Source organism: Cygnus atratus, chromosome 8, assembly GCF_013377495.2.
Source record: "Cygnus atratus isolate AKBS03 ecotype Queensland, Australia chromosome 8, CAtr_DNAZoo_HiC_assembly, whole genome shotgun sequence".
NCBI classification, from domain to species: domain Eukaryota; kingdom Metazoa; phylum Chordata; class Aves; order Anseriformes; family Anatidae; genus Cygnus; species Cygnus atratus.
In genome coordinates, this window is record NC_066369.1 from 27345328 (window position 1) to 27363924 (window position 18597).

Below are 18597 nucleotides of genomic sequence, written 5' to 3' on the forward strand. Positions count from 1 at the left end.
GTATGTTTCAGTGTAGATCAGAACTCAGTTTTCTAGGTCACCTTAGAGATAAAATCCAAGCTGATAGCTTCGAGTAGTACTTGTGTGTTAACAATGCCTTGCTGCACACCCATTTCACTCAGAAGGAATATTTCCATCTGACAGAAGAGAAGGATGTTTTATTCCTTGACACATCTGTTCCCTACCCTTAAAGTACATGCTTCATCTGCACTAAAAGTATTATCAACTGAATTGATGAAACACTTAGGCACATTAAGCATCTATGTAAATCTCTACTCAGCCCTTTATCAGGAAAGAATAGGAAAAGAAGGCAAGGGGGGAGGAACAGTGATGGATCCAACTGGCAAAGTAACTGATCATCTCAACCACCACAGTCTTACATGAAATAAGAACTGCTACACTGACACTCTCACGTGTAAGTGATATTAAAAGAAGGCAAGATGAATTTTAAAACATTTTATTGTACAAAAGATGAACCGAACCAAAACTGAAACATTTTCTACAATTTTAAGAGTTTTATCCTGCAACTTGTGCTTCCACATGCTTTTCCAAAAAGCCACGATAAAACAGCTCAGTAGTTCCACTTCCTTCTTACCAAGAGTATTGAACAAACTGTAGCTGTATCAAAATCTGTTGTTTATTCTTTGTATTCCAAGAACTGCTGAAGTCTTTTCTTATGTTCTGGAGACACTTGCACTGCACTAAAAAACAAAACACAGAACATAAGATTTTACGTTAAATGTAATACACCACAAAATAAAGCCTCAAGCCAGAACTAAGTGTACATTGAAATAAACAACTACACTTGAGCTGAAATTTAGAAAACCCAGCTGTATGAAAAACCTGCGTTCCAAGAAAAACGCACAACGGTAGATATTAATAATTAAAAGTGTCAGTTCTTAACCTCAACAGCTTTCACTACTGAAAGACACTTGTCCCCAGAAACCTCATCTACTTCTTTAGCCACGTAAATCATGGAATCATATACTGACAGAACATCCTAAATTGGAAGGGACCCACAAGGCTCATTCATCTCCTGGCTCCACAAAGGACTACTTAAAATTAAACCCTGCATCTGAGAGTGTTGTCCAAATGCTTCTTGAACTCCAGCAGGCTTGGAGCCTTTTCCAGTACCCAAACATCCCCTTGATGAAAAACCTTTTCCTAATATCCAATATGAACTTTCCCTGGTTCAGCTTCATGAGCAATTGTTTACCTCGCAAGAGTCATTTAAGAAAGAAAGAATCTCTCAAAAGTGATCTCTCCTGTACTTCTAGTACTTCGAACTGAGTGACATTTCATCCCCACAGAGATGGGCAGATTCTGAAGGATGTTTCAGTCCCACATATTTAGAGGCCAAGTATAAGAGTCTGCCTGCTGTGATAGCAGCTGAGGGTCAGACAACCAAGAAGGGTGGGAGCTTGATTATGTGGGGGCTGCACAGGTTTCTCAGAATTTTCTCCCCACTAAACAGATATTTGTCTGTAGCTGATTTACTTTCTTTTCAACAGCTACAATTTAATAAATGAGTGGTATTCATGGACCGTTTCTAAAGAATTCATGAAAAATCACTAAACATCTGCCCAGAAATCTTTGAATAAGTTTCTAACAGGGACCATACATCTATGCAAGAATTTTGTAAGGTTCAACGAGCCAAAACACACTGAAATACCAAGTTAGAAAAACATCTTAAAGGGATTCTTGCAAAAACATCCATTTTTCTACAGTAACATTTAACTGAACTAAATTTAGCAAGCAAGGAATCATGAAGTTCTTACTTTAAGTGTTCTCCAAAGACAGTAGTTATCCGGTATAGCGCGGTTTTCAGAGACGCTCTAAGTGCAAATCTTAGCGTTTTGTAAGATGTGTCCACCAGACTTCCTGAGATCCTGGGAGGTTTGCTGGAAACATGAGGCAGTTTGAAGTGTCTGTCTACAACCTAATTGAGAAAAAAAACACAGATTAGCTTACTTCATCTGTTTAATTACTTTATAATAGAACTAGCAACATGTCTATGTTAAATAAAGCACAAAAAAGAAGCACAAGTTCAGAAATTCACTAAGATATGCATCTAAGACCAAGCTTTGTATTTGAGACCTTTCATTTCTAGGCCATCAATATGAGCACAGAAAGATGTTCTGTGAAATAAGATTCTCTGATAATGAGTCTTAAAAGCTAAGCACAGCACACACACTGAAGTATGAAACCAATTCTGTTCTCTATTATGCCTTGTTTCCTTAAAAAAAAAAGCGGCTTTCCCCTTTCCTTCCCCCCAGTGCTGGTTCTTGGAATAGATAACTTATACTGAAGAGCTTAAATAACCTCAGAATTCTTTCCAAGAATCTCCCCCACTGAGGAAGTATAAAATGATTATTTCAATAAGACATGCATAGCCTTGAAAACAAATCTGCCTTTTTTCTTTTTTTTTTAAAAAAAAAAAAAGTACTCATTTCCAAACCTCGATAATTTGAACAATTTGAGTAATGCCCTAGTGTTAGTAGAGAAACACCACGCTGATCTTATCTCCTGTGATTTGCAATGTCTCCAAGTGCTTTGGGTTGCACAAGGAATTGTGTACAGCAACTAAAGATGAAGCCCTAACTATGCTTAAAACATAGTAAGTTTGCTGCATCCCTGAAACAAGGTTTAACTGAGCACTTAGCACCATTTATTTTTTAAGTGAAACATGCCAGTAAAAATGTGGCTTCTACATTTCATAAATCTAACGAGGTTTTTATTCAGCTGTTTCATCATTAACTTAGCGGCTATTAGCTGTTTTGTTTAGGTTATCTGCAGATGCGAAGCCATTTATAGCAGTGACAACTTTAACGTTATGACTGGTCAGCAGTATCAAAATATAAAATTAACAAAACTCCTTCTCCTCTAATAAACTTGTTCAGTGGTAAGGAAAAGTTAATGGTTTTCACCTCCTGAAGCGTCAGTAGAGTATTCAGGATAGCTGGCAGGGTAGTTTGAACAACTCCAAATTGGTCTTCAGTAAAAGAAGCTGCTACCAAATGAGACAGACCTTTGGGGAGGGAAAAAAGTTCGCTATAATTACAAGATTCTCAACTTGTGAACCATTTACAACAATCCCATTTTTGCATGAAGATTCTCCTAGTGTGGTGCAATTCTTAAGACTACAGCCAAGTAACGGGTACCTCAGCTTTGACTTGCTTCAGGACTAAATCAGACACTGGTTTGACAGCTGTACAGTTGCTTGAGATTAATAAAGGAAGTGATACGATAAATAAATTTTAAAAGAGAATTGTCTCCCTTTGCACTCCTCTGATCGGAACTGTACCTGACATCAACCAAAAGACAAGACCTATTTCACAATCCCAGCCATACAGAAACATTTCTGGATCATTTAACTTTTTGTTCAGCTTGTACAAGAACTTTACTACTCCGAAGGGAAATTTGGATTTAGCTTCCCCTTCTTGGTTTATTAGTTTATCATATTTTTAAAATTGTACAGCCTAGCCCCTTGGCCCCTGTTAAAACACAAATGGCACTTTCCGCTCATGCGTAAAGCTGTAGGTATTATTCCCATCTCCGAACTCTATTTCTTGGCTCATCACTTTCAGTCTGGCACAGCCTGTCTTATCTGCCCATAAAACATCTAACCTAGGAAGCTGATCAATGTTTGCACAGTCTAATACTATAAAAGATTCCATAAACACTGGTATTTGCTCTTGACTTTGAAACAAACAAGAAAATCCTGTTGTGCAACCACACACTCACTGTTATTTTAAATCTCTCTGGACTATCTCTTCCCAATTATTTTTTAATTTATTACTTAAGTGCCTCCCCATCACTCCCTCCCTCTGCTCTCTGTGATTAACAAGAGAAAAATTCAAACCCTTTTTACAGCAGGTTTACTTCCTAAAAACATTGTAAGTTTATTACTGAAACTAATGTAAAAGAGATTCATGTTGGAGAAAAGCAACAGAAATCAAGTTCAGGAATTGCTACCAAACCTCTACAGAACAAATTAAAGGTGCAGAAAAGCTGGGAACAGAAACCGCTTACCTTCCAACGCCCAGATGTGCATTTGGGCATCAGAGAAAACAGCTTGGATGGAGGCCTCTGGATGCTGAGAAGAAATCAAAGCATTCTGAGTGCAGGTTCTAGACAGTGTCACCAACATTGCAGGTTTCAATTAAGCTATTAGACATCTGACGGGGTCACATCCCTCCCCTCAGAAAAGATCTGCAAGGCCAGCAAACTTTAGGGAATGCACAGAAAAATCTGATCTTTCAATAAACCAAAGTTCTTTTGGGGCAGGAGCTGCCCACAAAGCTATAGCTCCAACTGGAACTTCAAAAAAAAAAAGTATATTAGCTAACAAGCTTCCGAGGTATAAATAAGCAATACAATCCCTCCATTCCTGTTTCATCGTCTTATTTGATTCAGTCTCCATTCCAGTCTAACTGATCAGAAAACACTGCTGTACACGTAAGCATGAGTCATTTTCACATGCACAGAAAAGATCTGCATATAAAAATATGAACTTTACTTGCAAGAAACATTTAAAACTATGAAAAACAAAGATCTACTGTAGCAGAGAGCACTTCTGTAAAACTTAATTGAACAAAATTCAGTTATATGAAGAGCAACGCTCAATTGTTTTTCTGCATAAATACTACACGAGTTTAGTTTAAGCTCTCAAGTTCACCTGGAAGGCAGTAGTTATGTTAGTATGAGTATTTCAAAAGGAGAAATTCCCAGCATTCCAGCTACCATTTCCCCCACAAAGGAAATCTATGAAGCATTCACTTGGTACACGGACCTGACAAATAGAAATTAACTGAATTCTAACTTTAACTAGAGGCCATATTATCTAACATTTAGCATACAAAGACAATTGCATTTTTATGTTCTCACTTGTGTTTTACTACACGATACTTTAAGCAAAGTGCAGTTTATAAACAGCCTAGTTTAAACAAGCATTCTTATTCTTTTATGCATGTATAGAATTCCTGTTGCAGTAGGAATCAGTCACAGAATCATTCAGGTTGGAAAAGGCCTCTACGATCATCTAGTCCAACCTTTAACCTACTACTGACAAGTCCACCACTAAACTGTGCCACTCCGCTCTACATCTACACGTTTCTTGCAGAGCTCCAGGCACAGTGACTCAACCACTTCCCTGGACAGCTATTCCAATGCCACACAACCCTTTCAGTAAGGAAATTTCTTCTAATATCCAACCTAAACCTCCTGTGGTGCAACTTGAGGCTATTTCCCCTCGTCTTAGCACTTGGTGCATGAATCTCACAGTAAAAACAACAGTGTACATATGGAAAACCTTAAATTAAAAAAACAATTTTGTAATCATTGCTACATGTAAGAAGTACAATGACAAAGCAGATCCCATCTGCGCATGCATTTGTAGACCATGCTGCTTAGTCACAAAACAAGACCATGACTACCTTGCTGAAGAAATACATTATCAGCGCTCGTCTTGACAAGAAGTTTTTTATCTGAAAAGAAATAGAAAATTGAAAACGTTGCATTTATCTGAAGGTATGCACAGTTGGACCTCCTCAACTCTACTATTTTTTCCATAGCAAAAAGGAATTGGGTGTGGGGAGAAAGGTTTTTTTTATTAAGTTATGTAAGATAATTGGAGAAGGAAGTGTTCATTCAAAAAAATGAAGTTCTTTCAGCAGCGAGAACACCTAAGCTGTGCTGGCTGTAACTTATCTGTGCTGCAACTTTTACTCTACCTGTTCTTGCTTGTTCTGAAGCCATGTGTAAATAAAGCTGGGCTGTACTGCCTCACTGCCAACTCTTGCAACAGAGAGCACTGGGAAGGATTCGTGGTGGGAACCATTCATTTGCAGACCTACAAGAGAAATGCAGTCTCTTCAAAAAACTAGTTGCTGTCACTTTAGTCCTAAAGATACAGATCTCTACTGCCATCTGTTACACCTATGACTAGAAGGCTAAGAACAAGCGTAGTGGAAGAGTGTCTACCTGAACCTGACGTCCACAGCTTTGGTCCCCTTCTCATAACATGAGGACTCTGGACTGATCCATGCCAAGGAGAGTTTAAATCCAGAATTCCCACCTTGGAGGTTAAAGCAGGTGAACTGAAAGGTGAGCCAATATCAGACCCAGGTGATGCCTTTGAAGGCATTAGGGGCGATTTAACCAGGGAAGACATGGAGGCTCTGTGAATGACGTTAGACCTCTGTGACTGGAATGGCATGTCTTCTGTCACCGCAGCTCCTGACAACAGAAAAACACTGCGTGTAAACAAACAGGCTGGCACGTATGAAATAGGTAATGGGTCTGCTATTTGATTGCTATTTCAACAGCTTCTGTATGGTCAGAATTCTCTTTCCACTGTGGTCTTGCAAAGAAGTAAAAAATCAACATGAGTATGAAGTGTTTTGAAAGTTCATCAGTTCAAGAACAAGTGAGAAGATCTGTCTGGATCCCCCCCCCCCTTTGCTAACTAGCATTACTATGTGCTGGTATGTATCAACATAAGGTGTGCTTTTAGTATTAAGTACCAGAAAACAAAGCTGCTTAAGGAGAATCCCTATGTAAGAATGCCAATTCTTCCTCATTCTGCTTGGTAAGTTAGAAAGACACGTCAGTGTCAAATTCCAAGGCAACAGCAGCACCAGAAGAAATCCACCTCTGACATGCCAACAGTTCCCTGCTGTTCCCAGGACAGGAGCATACTTGTGTCCCAGGCACTGACTGCTAAGGGATTCAGTTACCTGGCAGCCCTCGTGCTAACACAGCTCTGCTGCCAGGAACGATGCCTGAGTCCGTCATGTGAAACACCCCAAATGCTTGCCAACCGCACACAGCTCACTCGAGTCAAACTGGCTTTTCTTTTACTACCGTGATACTCGGTAAACTGCATGAACATATTCAAAGTCCCTATAAACAACAAAACAAAGAGTAATTTTACCATCTTAAACTAATCACAAGAGCAGCCACACAAATTATAATGCCTCTCTTGGCGAGACTTAAGTTCTCCCTGTAATAGGCTCAACCACTTACTAAAATTGTGATAGTTACTTTCCTAATTAATGCAAGTGTGGAAAAATGCGCTGTATTGAACATATCATACAAAGCAAAACAAGTAAGCATGCTCTTTCAAAGTTCTCCATTTATTCTGGGATTATTGCAACAAGAATAGTTGAAATTAAATTGGGGGTGGGAAGTGTTTTGTTTTTTTTACTGTTTCCATTTATTTGCAGAAAACCCCACTACTCATTTTTCCATATAATTAAATTCATACTAATGTACGTATGTAATCTGTAGGTATTTCCATGCTTTATAAATTCTTATGAGCATTTCCTCACACTACCTGGAGTCTGTGGAGGTACTTTCATCTCTCCCGCTTGCTGTTTTGCTCTCCCGTTTGCTGCTGCAGCTTCCTGCTGTGTGATCAGCCGCTGGGTCAGATCACTCAGAAGACTCAAACACTCCCTCGATATCGCAGTCCAGTTGTGTGGGTGCCCACCTAGCAGTATGCAGACAAAATGAAATGCAGTAGGCATGTTTGATCCTGATGTTCATCACTGCATCTATTCTGACAGTGCACATTTGCTCTCAGCTTAAGCTTCAAAGACCATAGTGCCATTCAATTTCTGAAAAGCCACAGTGTTTTCACTGCGACCGTTTATTTATACTGAAAGGAAAATGAAAACATGGACAGATTCTACCCTCTGTCAACGAATAACTCTATTTTAGACTTCAGCAAAACCCATTAAGCAAGTGGGAAATGCAGGCAGTTTGGCCCATCAGATTTGATATCTGCTAAACAACTAAAATGAACCAAGTGATACCAACGGTGGTGGTAAACAATTCTGAAGTAGTGCAAACATCAGAATTCCTGATGAGGTGCCACAAAGTTTTTGAAGTCCTCTAGGCAGTTTCAATTGCCCTCCTCTGCCCAATCTTTGTATATAGGGAGAGGCTTGTGTACTAATTAGAATCATAGCCATTGTTTGCTTTCAAAACTCCAGTGGTGACTCATTATTTATGCTCAATTTAATCTCACATCTGACCATTAGGCTTACATACACATCTGTTAGATAACTCAGCTTAGACTATTTGATGGGTGATGTCAAGAGGACCCTGCTTTCAATACTTTAAGACCTGTGTTTCCTCATGGCTGCCATTTAAATCAAACAACAGGGACCAATATTTATTGAGTTTAGTAGATGAAATGATATCAATACAGGTAATTAGGCATTCCTTTGGAACAAGCATCAGAGAAATACTTTTACTTATGAGGTCTTCCAGATTACATAGCATACATCACAGCATTAAAAAAAAGACTAGTCAAAGCATCGACTAGCATTAAAAAAAAAAAGAAAAGAATCAACATGAGAGCGCTTTTATAATTACCTGGCTGACTAAGGCTAAAGACTTCCTGCCGTCGAACAGGGGAATACTGGGAAAGCAACATCAAGTCTTGCAAGGCTAAGAACTGCAAAGGAAAATGTTTTAGTTCACACAAAGTCCAAGTGGGTTCCTTAAAAACTGTACTTACACAAACAAATACAATCGCTAACGGAGACTGAGTTTACAAAGACTAAAACCAGCACAGTGACAGGAGAAAAAGGGGCAGCAAAGGACTGCACGTGTCCCTGGAACCACTTTGGATGGGGCTGTCGAGTAGAGCTTCAGAGAACTTTACCGTTCTTTAAAAATAACCTACCGCACTATTTTTTCATTTTATTTTTTTAATCTTACCAGCTAACAATGCGGACAGAAAGAGCTCAGAAGTCTAAAGACAGAACTGTTTTAGCAAGCCAGAGCTCAGCTGCAGTGCACCATACGGTACAAAACCTAATAGTGCTTTTTTCATGTAATTAACCAGTTAACATGGCAGTCCAATGATAGCCGGATTTCTCTCACTATGCAAGATCCAATTATAAGCTAGACACTTTAGTAACTGCTGAGATTATAAAGCAGATCGTGCTGTGCTCAATTCTTCCCCGCGGATCCTTTGATAACACAAAGCTGAAAACAGAATTCAAACAAATTGCGGCTTATGATACCTTTAGTTTAATCAGAGATCCGTATAATCATTAAGTATGGATCTTCCACGTGCAGAATATTATCTTCATTTACATAATGCTTCTTATATGAGGTCAATTTTATTTAATTATAACCAGTAAGTTTGATTAATGTCTACCATAGATGGACCAAAATTACTCTCCTTTAGTCACAGATTTTAGTTGTTTTTGTATTATTGTCTTTTGGGGAAAAAACATCTCAATTCCCAATATAAATAAGGAAATAATTTTTAATTTCAAGAGAGATCACATGTTAGAATTAAAGCATAAGCAGTAGGAGCAAAACGTTAGAAGTGTACAAAGCTATGACAAAATTCCTGTTTACTTAACAGAGACCCAAAGCTGAAAAAGTTTAAAAAAACACAAGCGTCATTAACCTTTTGTGTTAGCACCAGTACAAACTAGCGCATTTGTTGCGGACAAATACATCTCACGCCTAATTAAAGTAGTCTGTCTTCAGGCTAAAAGTAGTACAACATAGTGAGCACCAGCAGATGTCACTACTAACCAAGTTTTCACCACTGAGTGAAACTGCCTTGCTGAGTGTGCTGAGGAAGCTGTTTAAAGAACTAAGAACTAGCACCGCAGTTAAAGTAGCTGCTACACAGAAGAGCACGGTTTCAGAATCACCTTCCTAGCACACATCTAGCCAGGAAGATGGTGGAAAACTACTTACCTTTATAATCAGGGGAGGGTTGCTGTTTAAGATTTTAGGCAGGCACTGGTCTGTCTCCTCAGCAAAAGTTGGCTGAACAGGAAAATGATGTGTCTAAATATAAACATCAGAAATCGTGTTATTCAGAGCAAAACACAAGGAAAAAAGCTTATGAAACACCACATCTGAGCTGTTACTTGTTAGAAGAATGTTGAACTGCAAAAGCACGTACCCAGTTGCTTCAACTTACTGTAAGCTAGCTTGAAACTTAACAGAAACAGCAAGAAAAGAAGTCTACTCTTTACATTTAAAACCGCAGTCTTAGAAAATCCAGCTACCTTTATCTTCAGATACCTTCCATGTATCCATATAGTTAGGCACATCATATCGCTACAACAGTAACCTGAACTACACGCCTGGGGGAAAAAAATCTAGCAATGCCACACAGAGAAACAAGACAAATCTACACTACATGTCTGTCTTTAATAGCATAACTAACATGGTGAAAACCAGAGGGGTTCCTTTATCAAATAGAGGAAGACTTTAGAACTCCCCTCTTACACTGTTTCACTGATAAACGAAGAAGTTCTTAGGCATGATATCTGTATTCTGTGCTTTAACAGAATTTGTTTCTGATCTTGCAGCTACATTGTTTAAAATGCAAACTACAGTGCTTAAAGTTTTATCAAATATTTCATCTTTTTAACACTACTTAACATGACATGGGACAGACAGGTAATCTGTGCCCAATTCACTGAACTTGTACTACAGACCATTGCTTTTTTTCCTCTTCCCTTTCCAACTACGAAATTGAAATTTATAATAGCGATTGCTTTCAAAGGGTTAATAAAGTGACTGTGTAGAACTGATTGAAGTTTACATCTTTACTGCCTTTTCCATTAATACACTGCAACCATTTGCAAACAGCTCTGGAAGTGTTCTGAGCTAATCAAAGATTTCAGGCGGGTAAGCTTATCTTTTGTTCAGCAGTCAAAAGGGCAGCATCCATTTTATACCTTCACAACTCGATGCTTCTTTTCTTTTCCATACTTTTGTAAGTGATACAATAATTAGTGACTTACAACGTCCACTGGCACTTCGACTATTATCCTCTGAAACAGGTTGTTCACACATCAGAGCTGTTGTTCAGCTGTCTACAGATTCTGACATCATTACAGCAGTTATGCTTGACTTGTTGTTAATCCTTTTTCCACATACAATCACAACAAACAGAGACCTTTTAAAATTAAAGCTAATACTCCAAGAAGCACTGTGTAACCTTTCATCCCTTACGAGTGCTTCATACTAGTACATTGGCCAGGGATCTAAACCTCACTTGTTTTCCTACTGATATGCAGTCTAAGACAGTTTTCAAAAAAAAAAATAATCCAAGTTAGATGAACACTTTTTCCTCAATTCTTACAAAGAAATATCTGGATTAGCCAAATATCAAAACCACCAATTCTCTGGTGGCAAGACTTCCTCCTCACCCCTCCAGCCCCCATCACCGCCTCAGATTTATTTTTAATAAGATTCATTATATATTTAAATGGTCTTTTTTTAGCCATATTAATCTGTAACAATGATTGAATGAAAAAGAAAAAAATGTATTAATTCCCAAGATTGCTTGAAGTCTATTTTAATACTGCAGCCTGAATTCTATTAACATGTCTCTACATAGGAGAACTGTGGATTTTGATGACTTGTTGAAATTTGAGATTTCCAGAGCTTAGCTCACAGAACACTGACATCATTTTCTTCTCTTTTCTACTGAGAAATTGGATTGAGAGCTATACATTTCCTGGGTGTATTATCTTCCCATGTAACCTGCAGCTGTTTGTCACAAGTCTTTGGATAGTCCCACGCTCAAATACAAAATCATTTCATGGGAACACAGGCAGAGACCAAGCTGACAAGTCCGGCCAGGCGCTAAAGGGTCCTGTGCTGGCACAACATCCTGACACCCAAAGAGGACAAAGAACATGGTGCAGTTTCTATGAAGTATGAAGATACTTTTTTGGAAAAAAAGTATCTGTGAAATACTGTATTATACCTTCAGCATTGTGACTGAATACTAACCTCTGTAGCATAGATCTTGAAGAGTAACCAGGCAATGTACCAGGTAATCAGAAGAAATGCACCACATAACCACGTATGGTAGAACAAAGAGAGGTCCAATAAGCCACTCAGAGTGTCAAGGGGATGCAATTTCCTGCAGATAAAACATCAAGAAGATACAAGTATTTTTATTATGGAAGACATCTATAGTAAGCTGTATTCTTGCAATTGATGCTATTGTAAAGTTGCCTTTTTCTTTTCCTCCAAAAAGTTTCTTAAAGATGCTAAGGGATCCCATTTCTTTAATTTTTCAGTAACTGATTACACGAAATTAAAATTACTGAAATTAAGGAAAAAATTAATACAAAATAAGTATTAATGACCGCAGTCATTTAAGGCATTAAGAGCTCCAGCTTCCCCATTTTAAGAGAAATGATAGCCGTATTTTAAATGCAAATATGCTAAAAACCACAGAAGCAGATGAAACGTGAGATTGGGAGAGATCAGCCTCTTTTAGGTTTATGAAAATAAAAGATATCAAAGAAGATTTCTTAATGACCATCTACAAGATGATTTCTACCGGGGGGTTGTTGGCTCTCTTCGGATTTATTCCAGAAACGTTCAGTGCTCCCCAAGTTCTGCACTGGGAAGCGAGGGACAAAGTCTCACTACATGCAAAGAAACAAGTTGCTAAGAAAAGCCAAGTCACTAAGCTGGACTACTTTAGCAAAGGGAGCTGTTGGCAATATTCTCCTGTAAGTACTGTAAGCACAATGTATTACCCACCTGTCTATGTGAAGATCCATTGTGGTACTTATCCATACTTTTGGGATATAACCTAGGGGAGAAAAAACACAAAACAACAAAAACAAAACGCTGAAACAAGTAAAACACTGACAAACGTGTACACAAACAGGCCAAAAAGAAGATCAAAGTAGAATGCATGTACAGAGACAGAATGGCTTTGTAACATGCATGCACTAGGAGACAATCTGCCTTTGGGTTTTCTTTGCTTTGTCTTTTTTAAAAATAGGAACAAGAGAACGAGAAAAGGCTTCAGGACAGCAAATTTACAGTGAGATGCAGATCTTATTACGAGTTTTCTTGCTAGCTTCTCAGCATTGGAATTATTTCTGTTTCTTCCCTAACAAAAGAGGGCTAACATTAATTAATATTAATTCTCACCACAGCTCAGGCAGCAGCAGAGTGCTTTTAAGAGAGTGGAAGTTGATAGAGATGCACTATAATTGTAATTTACCCCCTATCGTAAATAAAATGGAAGCAATTCTAGCATACTTTTACGTTATTTAGGAGTATAACTACAACCATAACAACAACAACAAAAAAATCACTGATTTTTTGGAAGTCCAGCCCAATCATCCCCATTAGCATAGATTATTCACTATACTTTTAAGGAATAAACTTTGGACTCACTCAGAAAGGAGGCATATTGCTTTTTTTCTCCCAATAATAAAAAATGCATTTGGAAGTAAAGCCAAAGTGCTAATTTTTGCTTTAAAATAGTAAAAACATACTAACACTATACACATTGAAGTCATACCCACTGCCAGTATGTCAGGTTCAGCTCTAAGGCTGTGTTCCCAACACCAGGCAACAGAAGGAACAGGCCAAGGCATGGAGATGTTTACCCATGTTATAAAAGATTTGAGAATATTTAAAGAAAAAAGGGAATATAAATTACAGTTGAAAACAAAATTTTTCATTTGCACTTCGGGATATTTTTGCGCATTTTCAGGTCTTTTTGACACAGATCAGGATAGACATACAAACAGCAGCCCAAAGCACCAGGTTTTCAAACGCAGACCTGTAAAACGCTCGCTGGTTTTGTTTGGTAGCTCCTCCTGTGTGCGAGTTACTTCACAGCTGCCTGTAATGAGACTTCCCTCACAGAAGAGACCAACCAGAGACAATCCTCTGGAGGAGGACCAATGTTTCAGCACAGTGTCCAAAAACACAGATTTCAGGCTAGAAAAGTACTGCTCCCCGCTGTCTTCATAGAATACTGTCACGTTCTCACAGTATCACCAACCAGATAAGAAATCCTTACAGAAGGTGCTAATCTCCTTGGAGAAGAAACGTTTCTCACATACTAAACAAAATTCTGAGACACTTTAAGAATTAACACTAGTGCATGAGCACTGGGCCTTTTCTCACCGTTTTAGAGAGCTGTTACATCTCTTTGCTTAAGTAAGTCTGTATGCCTGCAGCAAGCTACCTGAGGGGCTGAAAAATAGCACAAAACACCTGCCTGCCTGAAACAATCAGTTTTCAAAAATACAGGAATTAAAAAATTAGAGAACTTCAGGAATCCTTACCAAAAAAGTAATATGCAACACAGAAGTTTCTAACCAAATACAGCGATTCCACACAACTGTGTTTAACAAGGAGAGGCAAAGATCTTCTGAAACGTAAGTACTTGTATTGCTAAAAACAGAAACATTAGTTTAATATTCTGCATTCAGAACAAAGCAAAGAAATGGTAAAAAAAATAATGACAGTGTTCTTAAAAACTTGTGGTCTAGACAAATTTAAAAAATAGGTTAAGGCAATGCCAAGTGTTGCACCTACTATTTATTCTCCCAGGCAATTTCTGTCATTTTATAATCATCTCTAGTTTTCATCCCTTTCCTTGTAGCGGTATGAAAATGTATAGGGAAAAAAACTGACTGCATACAATGGGAAACAACAAAAAAAAGCTGCCTAATGCAAAACAAACAACAGACATTTCATCTGCTAGATTTCAGGTTAGATTAACAAGTGTTCCATTAAAACACAGGGAAAATTCAGATATATGAGAGTTATATTGTCAGCAATCCTCCAAGCAGCAACAGCGGTGTAATACTGATGCCTTTCTCCGTGCTAACAAATTAAATCTTTCCAAAAGAACAAAGCAACCTGTCTGACACTGTATGTAAACGAAGCAAAAGCAATTTTATTTTTTATTCAGCTAAGCTGCATTTAAATAAAAAAAATAATATTTGAATAATATAATTCTAAAAAAAATACTAACTAGAGCATCACCAAAATGATGCTCGGTGTGCTGATAAACTGAATGGTCACAGATTGACTTAAATGTGTTCCACTAATACAACCAACCTCGTGTAAAGGCACATTTTGCCAAATTGGTTGGACTTCGTAAATCTAGGAATCACATAAAGTTAGCGGCTGCTGTGAGACTACGTGAACAGAAGAAATACTTCTGAGATGATGTTTCACAAGCCACCCCTTACCACTTCTCACTGGTGAGATTTCTGCAGAACTGCTAGAGGCCCCTCCAAAGGGATTAATGCAATTCCTGTTTCATAGCAGCACACACATGAAGTAACTTCGGAGGCTGAGTTTTAAGCAAATATCTATACGCTATTTAGACTTTAAATAATGTGGTATGCCATTACAACTGACATGCCTTTATTTTTATTTTTTAAAATACTCATGATTTTCAGCTTTTAGGTGACCTTTTTTTTGTCAGTCCCTGAAGTTACCGATCAGTTTGTGGATACTGTCTCTTTCCAGAAGCTCACTTTCTGCAGTGAAAGTGATCTTAATCAACTTCTAAATGCAACAGAGGGGCTTCGTCAGTCTGGATTTCTATGTTCATTTGAAAGGGGCTGAGCAGGAAGAAGGAAGGTGAACACCACTGGCATCGGAAGCTATGTGAGTACACACTTCATCTATTAGTGAAAGTTATCAGACAGCTGGTACAGCCATATTAAAAAAAAAAAAAATCAAGGCTTTTTTGATCAGTTTCACTTAGACATCTTTCCACAAAGGTATTTAAATCTCTTACCTGTATAATTGGAAATGGCAAATAATTCATATTGTTAATAAGATACAAGAGACTATAACTGTATCCAATGAAAGCTCCAGAAAGTAGAAAGAAGAGGTGATACTCATTTAGGCACATCTGAGGAACAGCATCTTCTAGGCTAAAATAGAGAACTTAGTATTAATTCAAAGTTTAAAAAAAAAGTAGTCATTCTAGTCTTTAGAAGTTTGAATCGGATGTTCAATTGTACTCTCCTGATCAGTACCCATGATGATATCTCAGTAAGTTTTTTCCTGAAGTACAACTCCCACTATCTATTTTTGTAATTTATGTACGAGGATGCTTCTGATATTTAGTATGTCACATCAACCAAAAGACTGAGAATCAGTTCAAATAACCGTTCTGTCACCATTCGACTTTCCATTAACAGTTCCAGCAATTCCGATTTTCTGGCCCAGTTATCTCTCTACGCATCACAATATTTACAAAATAGGATACTGCCTAGCCTTTATTAAAGGCTATCAGCAAGAAATATGCTCATTTTTGATAGTACTCAAATTTTAGCCATCAGCTTAAAAAAGGCCATCAGTAAATACATTTTACAATATAAATTATTTGCGTAATTTATCCTTAACGCTCACGATTACCTTTCTGAAGGTGTGCAGGGCACAGCAAGAAACTGGAACTTCCCTTTTGTCATAACTGCAGCGCACCAAGCAACCAGCATTCCCATTACAGCGTGAACAGCTGAATGGATAACTTGCTGAGGATGAATAATTTTTCCTATCAGCGCTAATCGAGAGCATGGTATCGATGGCACAACTGTAAATAAAAGCCAAAAGTGAATTTTCAGTTGTTACTAATAAAAACCCCCATTTGAAAGGAATGCCACTGGCACCAAAGAACTTTTCAGCTGCAGTCAGCCTCTAGTAAAGAAACCAAATAAGCAGCTCAGCTGAAGGGGGTGTCAGCCATGAAGTAAGCAGGAATCTGAAATGCTTTTCCTTTGGCTGTTTGAGCCCCGCTCGGACTCACACAAGTCCACTGTTTTCAAGGCCTCCCTGCACCACTGCAGTAATGAGTAAATACAAACCATTACCTCTACTTAAAACTAACTTCTCTCTACATTAATTTATAAAGCAATCTGTCAGCGCTAAGTACATTGAATGTAAACGCAAATCCCTTAAACGGCCATCCATTTTAAGCCAGGTTTTATAGCGAGTTCAGCCGTGGGTATAACCCACCTGCATAGAATTCGACGTTGAAGATGCTTATTACCAGTATCACCACAGACATAAGGAGGATACAAAAGATGACATACGAAGTATACAAGTCATTGAAGGAATCTAAGATAACAAAAAACAATTATTGCTCAGAAAACTGCAGTAACAAAGCAGTGACATTAATTAACAGAGTAACGGTTAAGCCTTTAACAATAACCCATTGAGGGCATAAAGAAGAGCAATGTTCAAAGGACTGTAATCTCATACTAGATCTGCCCAGCTGTATGACACTTCTGGATACAAATACACTTAAGTTTCATCTAAAAAGTACTTTATACCCTTAAAACTAGTTTTCTGATAAGCCACCACTCAGAGCTTTATTAAAAATAAAATCAACGTGAATTTAACCGTAGGTGATGTTACACAGCTTCCCTTTGTTTAACAAAAGCTGTGACCATACGGTCACGCTAGGCAGATAAGAAACTCCTCACAGAATAATTGATTTTTTTTTAGGTGTCTTTCAGGCCTTTATATTTCCAAAGGCAAAAAGAAATCAAGTCTCTCTGCCTCGAGCAGCTAAATGCTCACGGGTATCAAGCTTCCAGCTAAACGCTTCCCTTAATTTTCTGCACGTACACCGGAGGGAGAGAGAGTTCACCACATCGAGCGCGTTCTTTTGGGAATTCCACTTGAGATTCAAAGCATCGTGATGTGAGGAAACTTAAGTGCTTCACGGAAGGCGCAGCTGCCCATGGTGGAAAGGGGAAGTGTGTCCAAGTACTCAAAGCAGAGGGCTGCCTCTATCACCTCATTTTTTTCCTCTGAAGGATATACTTACTTGTTATTGCTGCCTAGAGAAAGCCGTGGCTATGGTGGTTATAAGTAACGCAGAATTTTACATTTCAAAGCCTGCACACCACTTAGAAACGCGCAAAGAAGGGAAACGCAAAGCCAGGCAGCCTCTACCCATCCCGAGATCGAGCCCAACGCAAAGATGGGGAAAAAAAAACACAGAGAGGCTTTCTGTAGGGCTACAAAGGCACCGAGGAACACCTCACTAAACGCTTGGCTCTACACCGGGCGCTAAGGCACCGGGCCGCGGGCCACCCACCGGCGATCCAGCGCAGCGGGCGGAGCGGCTGGGCGCGGCCGAGCAGCACGAAGGCGGCGGTGCAGGCGGGCAGCAGCAGCACGGACCAGGCGACGGCGGCCGCCAGCCTCCAGCCCAGCACCTGCGGGAGGCAAAACAGCGTCAGGGGGTGGGCAGCGGGACCGGGGGAGGGGGGGCGGTGGGGGAAGGAGGGGGTCGGGGCCGCGCTCACCTGGCGGAGCAGCGCCCGCTGCCGGCACGAGGCCGCCGCCGCCGCCTCCATGGCCGGGCCCGCGCCGCCGTTCGAAGCAGCCGCCGCCCGCCGCCCCCTTCCTCTGAGGCGGCTTCCGGTGCAAGGCGCGCCGGGAAAGCAGCGGAGCGGCGGCCGGTAGCGGGGGAGCGCGCCCAGCCCCAGAGGGAATGGGGGCGGCGGGGACTACAAGTCCCGGCGTGCGCTGCGCCGCGGGGGGGGGGGGCTGCGGTATGGGGGCGGGGCGAGCTCCGCCTGAGGAGAGGAAAGCCCCGGACGGGGGGAGGGCACCTCAGGGTCAGCCCCTGTGGGGAGTTTGAGGTCCCCGCCAACCCAAACCAGTCACGTTCTCTGAATTTTAAGTTTTTTTAAACATTTTGACAGTACCACGTATCAACAAATGTATTTTTGAGTCCTAAAAGGTACCCAGGAAGAGAAAGCGGCCATGCAGGAGGAAAGATTCTCACATTGATCCACG

General features: G+C 39.7%; 1 protein-coding gene across 1 annotated transcript; it reads right to left on the bottom strand.

Moving 5' to 3' along the window:
- Positions 1 to 441: 441 nt before the first annotated feature.
- On the bottom strand, positions 442 to 18588 carry NDC1 (NDC1 transmembrane nucleoporin). Its single transcript, XM_035537147.2, has 18 exons — positions 18102 to 18588; positions 17891 to 18011; positions 16801 to 16902; positions 16204 to 16378; positions 15578 to 15716; positions 14106 to 14214; positions 12556 to 12607; positions 11791 to 11923; positions 9733 to 9825; positions 8383 to 8464; positions 7337 to 7492; positions 5983 to 6237; positions 5733 to 5851; positions 5436 to 5486; positions 4033 to 4096; positions 2928 to 3028; positions 1779 to 1939; positions 442 to 701 (listed from the first exon to the last, which is right to left on the bottom strand). The coding sequence occupies exons 1-18, from the start codon at positions 18150 to 18152 to the stop codon at positions 638 to 640; spliced, it is 2028 nt and encodes a 675-aa protein (XP_035393040.1). The 5' UTR covers positions 18153 to 18588; the 3' UTR covers positions 442 to 637.
- Positions 18589 to 18597: the final 9 nt, after the last annotated feature.

What these genes read in the sequence shown, in the direction of transcription:
- NDC1 (XM_035537147.2), bottom strand. Translation starts at nt 18,152, where the DNA reads ATGGAGGCGGCGGCGGCGGCCTCGTGCCGGCAGCGGGCGCTGCTCCGC. An exon ending in TCAAGATCTATGCTACAGAG is followed by an intron (nt 9,826 to 11,790) that starts GTTAGTATTCAG and finishes GTTTATATTTAG; the next exon opens with ACACATCATTTTCCTGTTCA. An exon ending in TTCAGAACAAGCAAGAACAG is followed by an intron (nt 5,487 to 5,732) that starts GTAGAGTAAAAG and finishes ATTTCTTTTCAG; the next exon opens with ATAAAAAACTTCTTGTCAAG.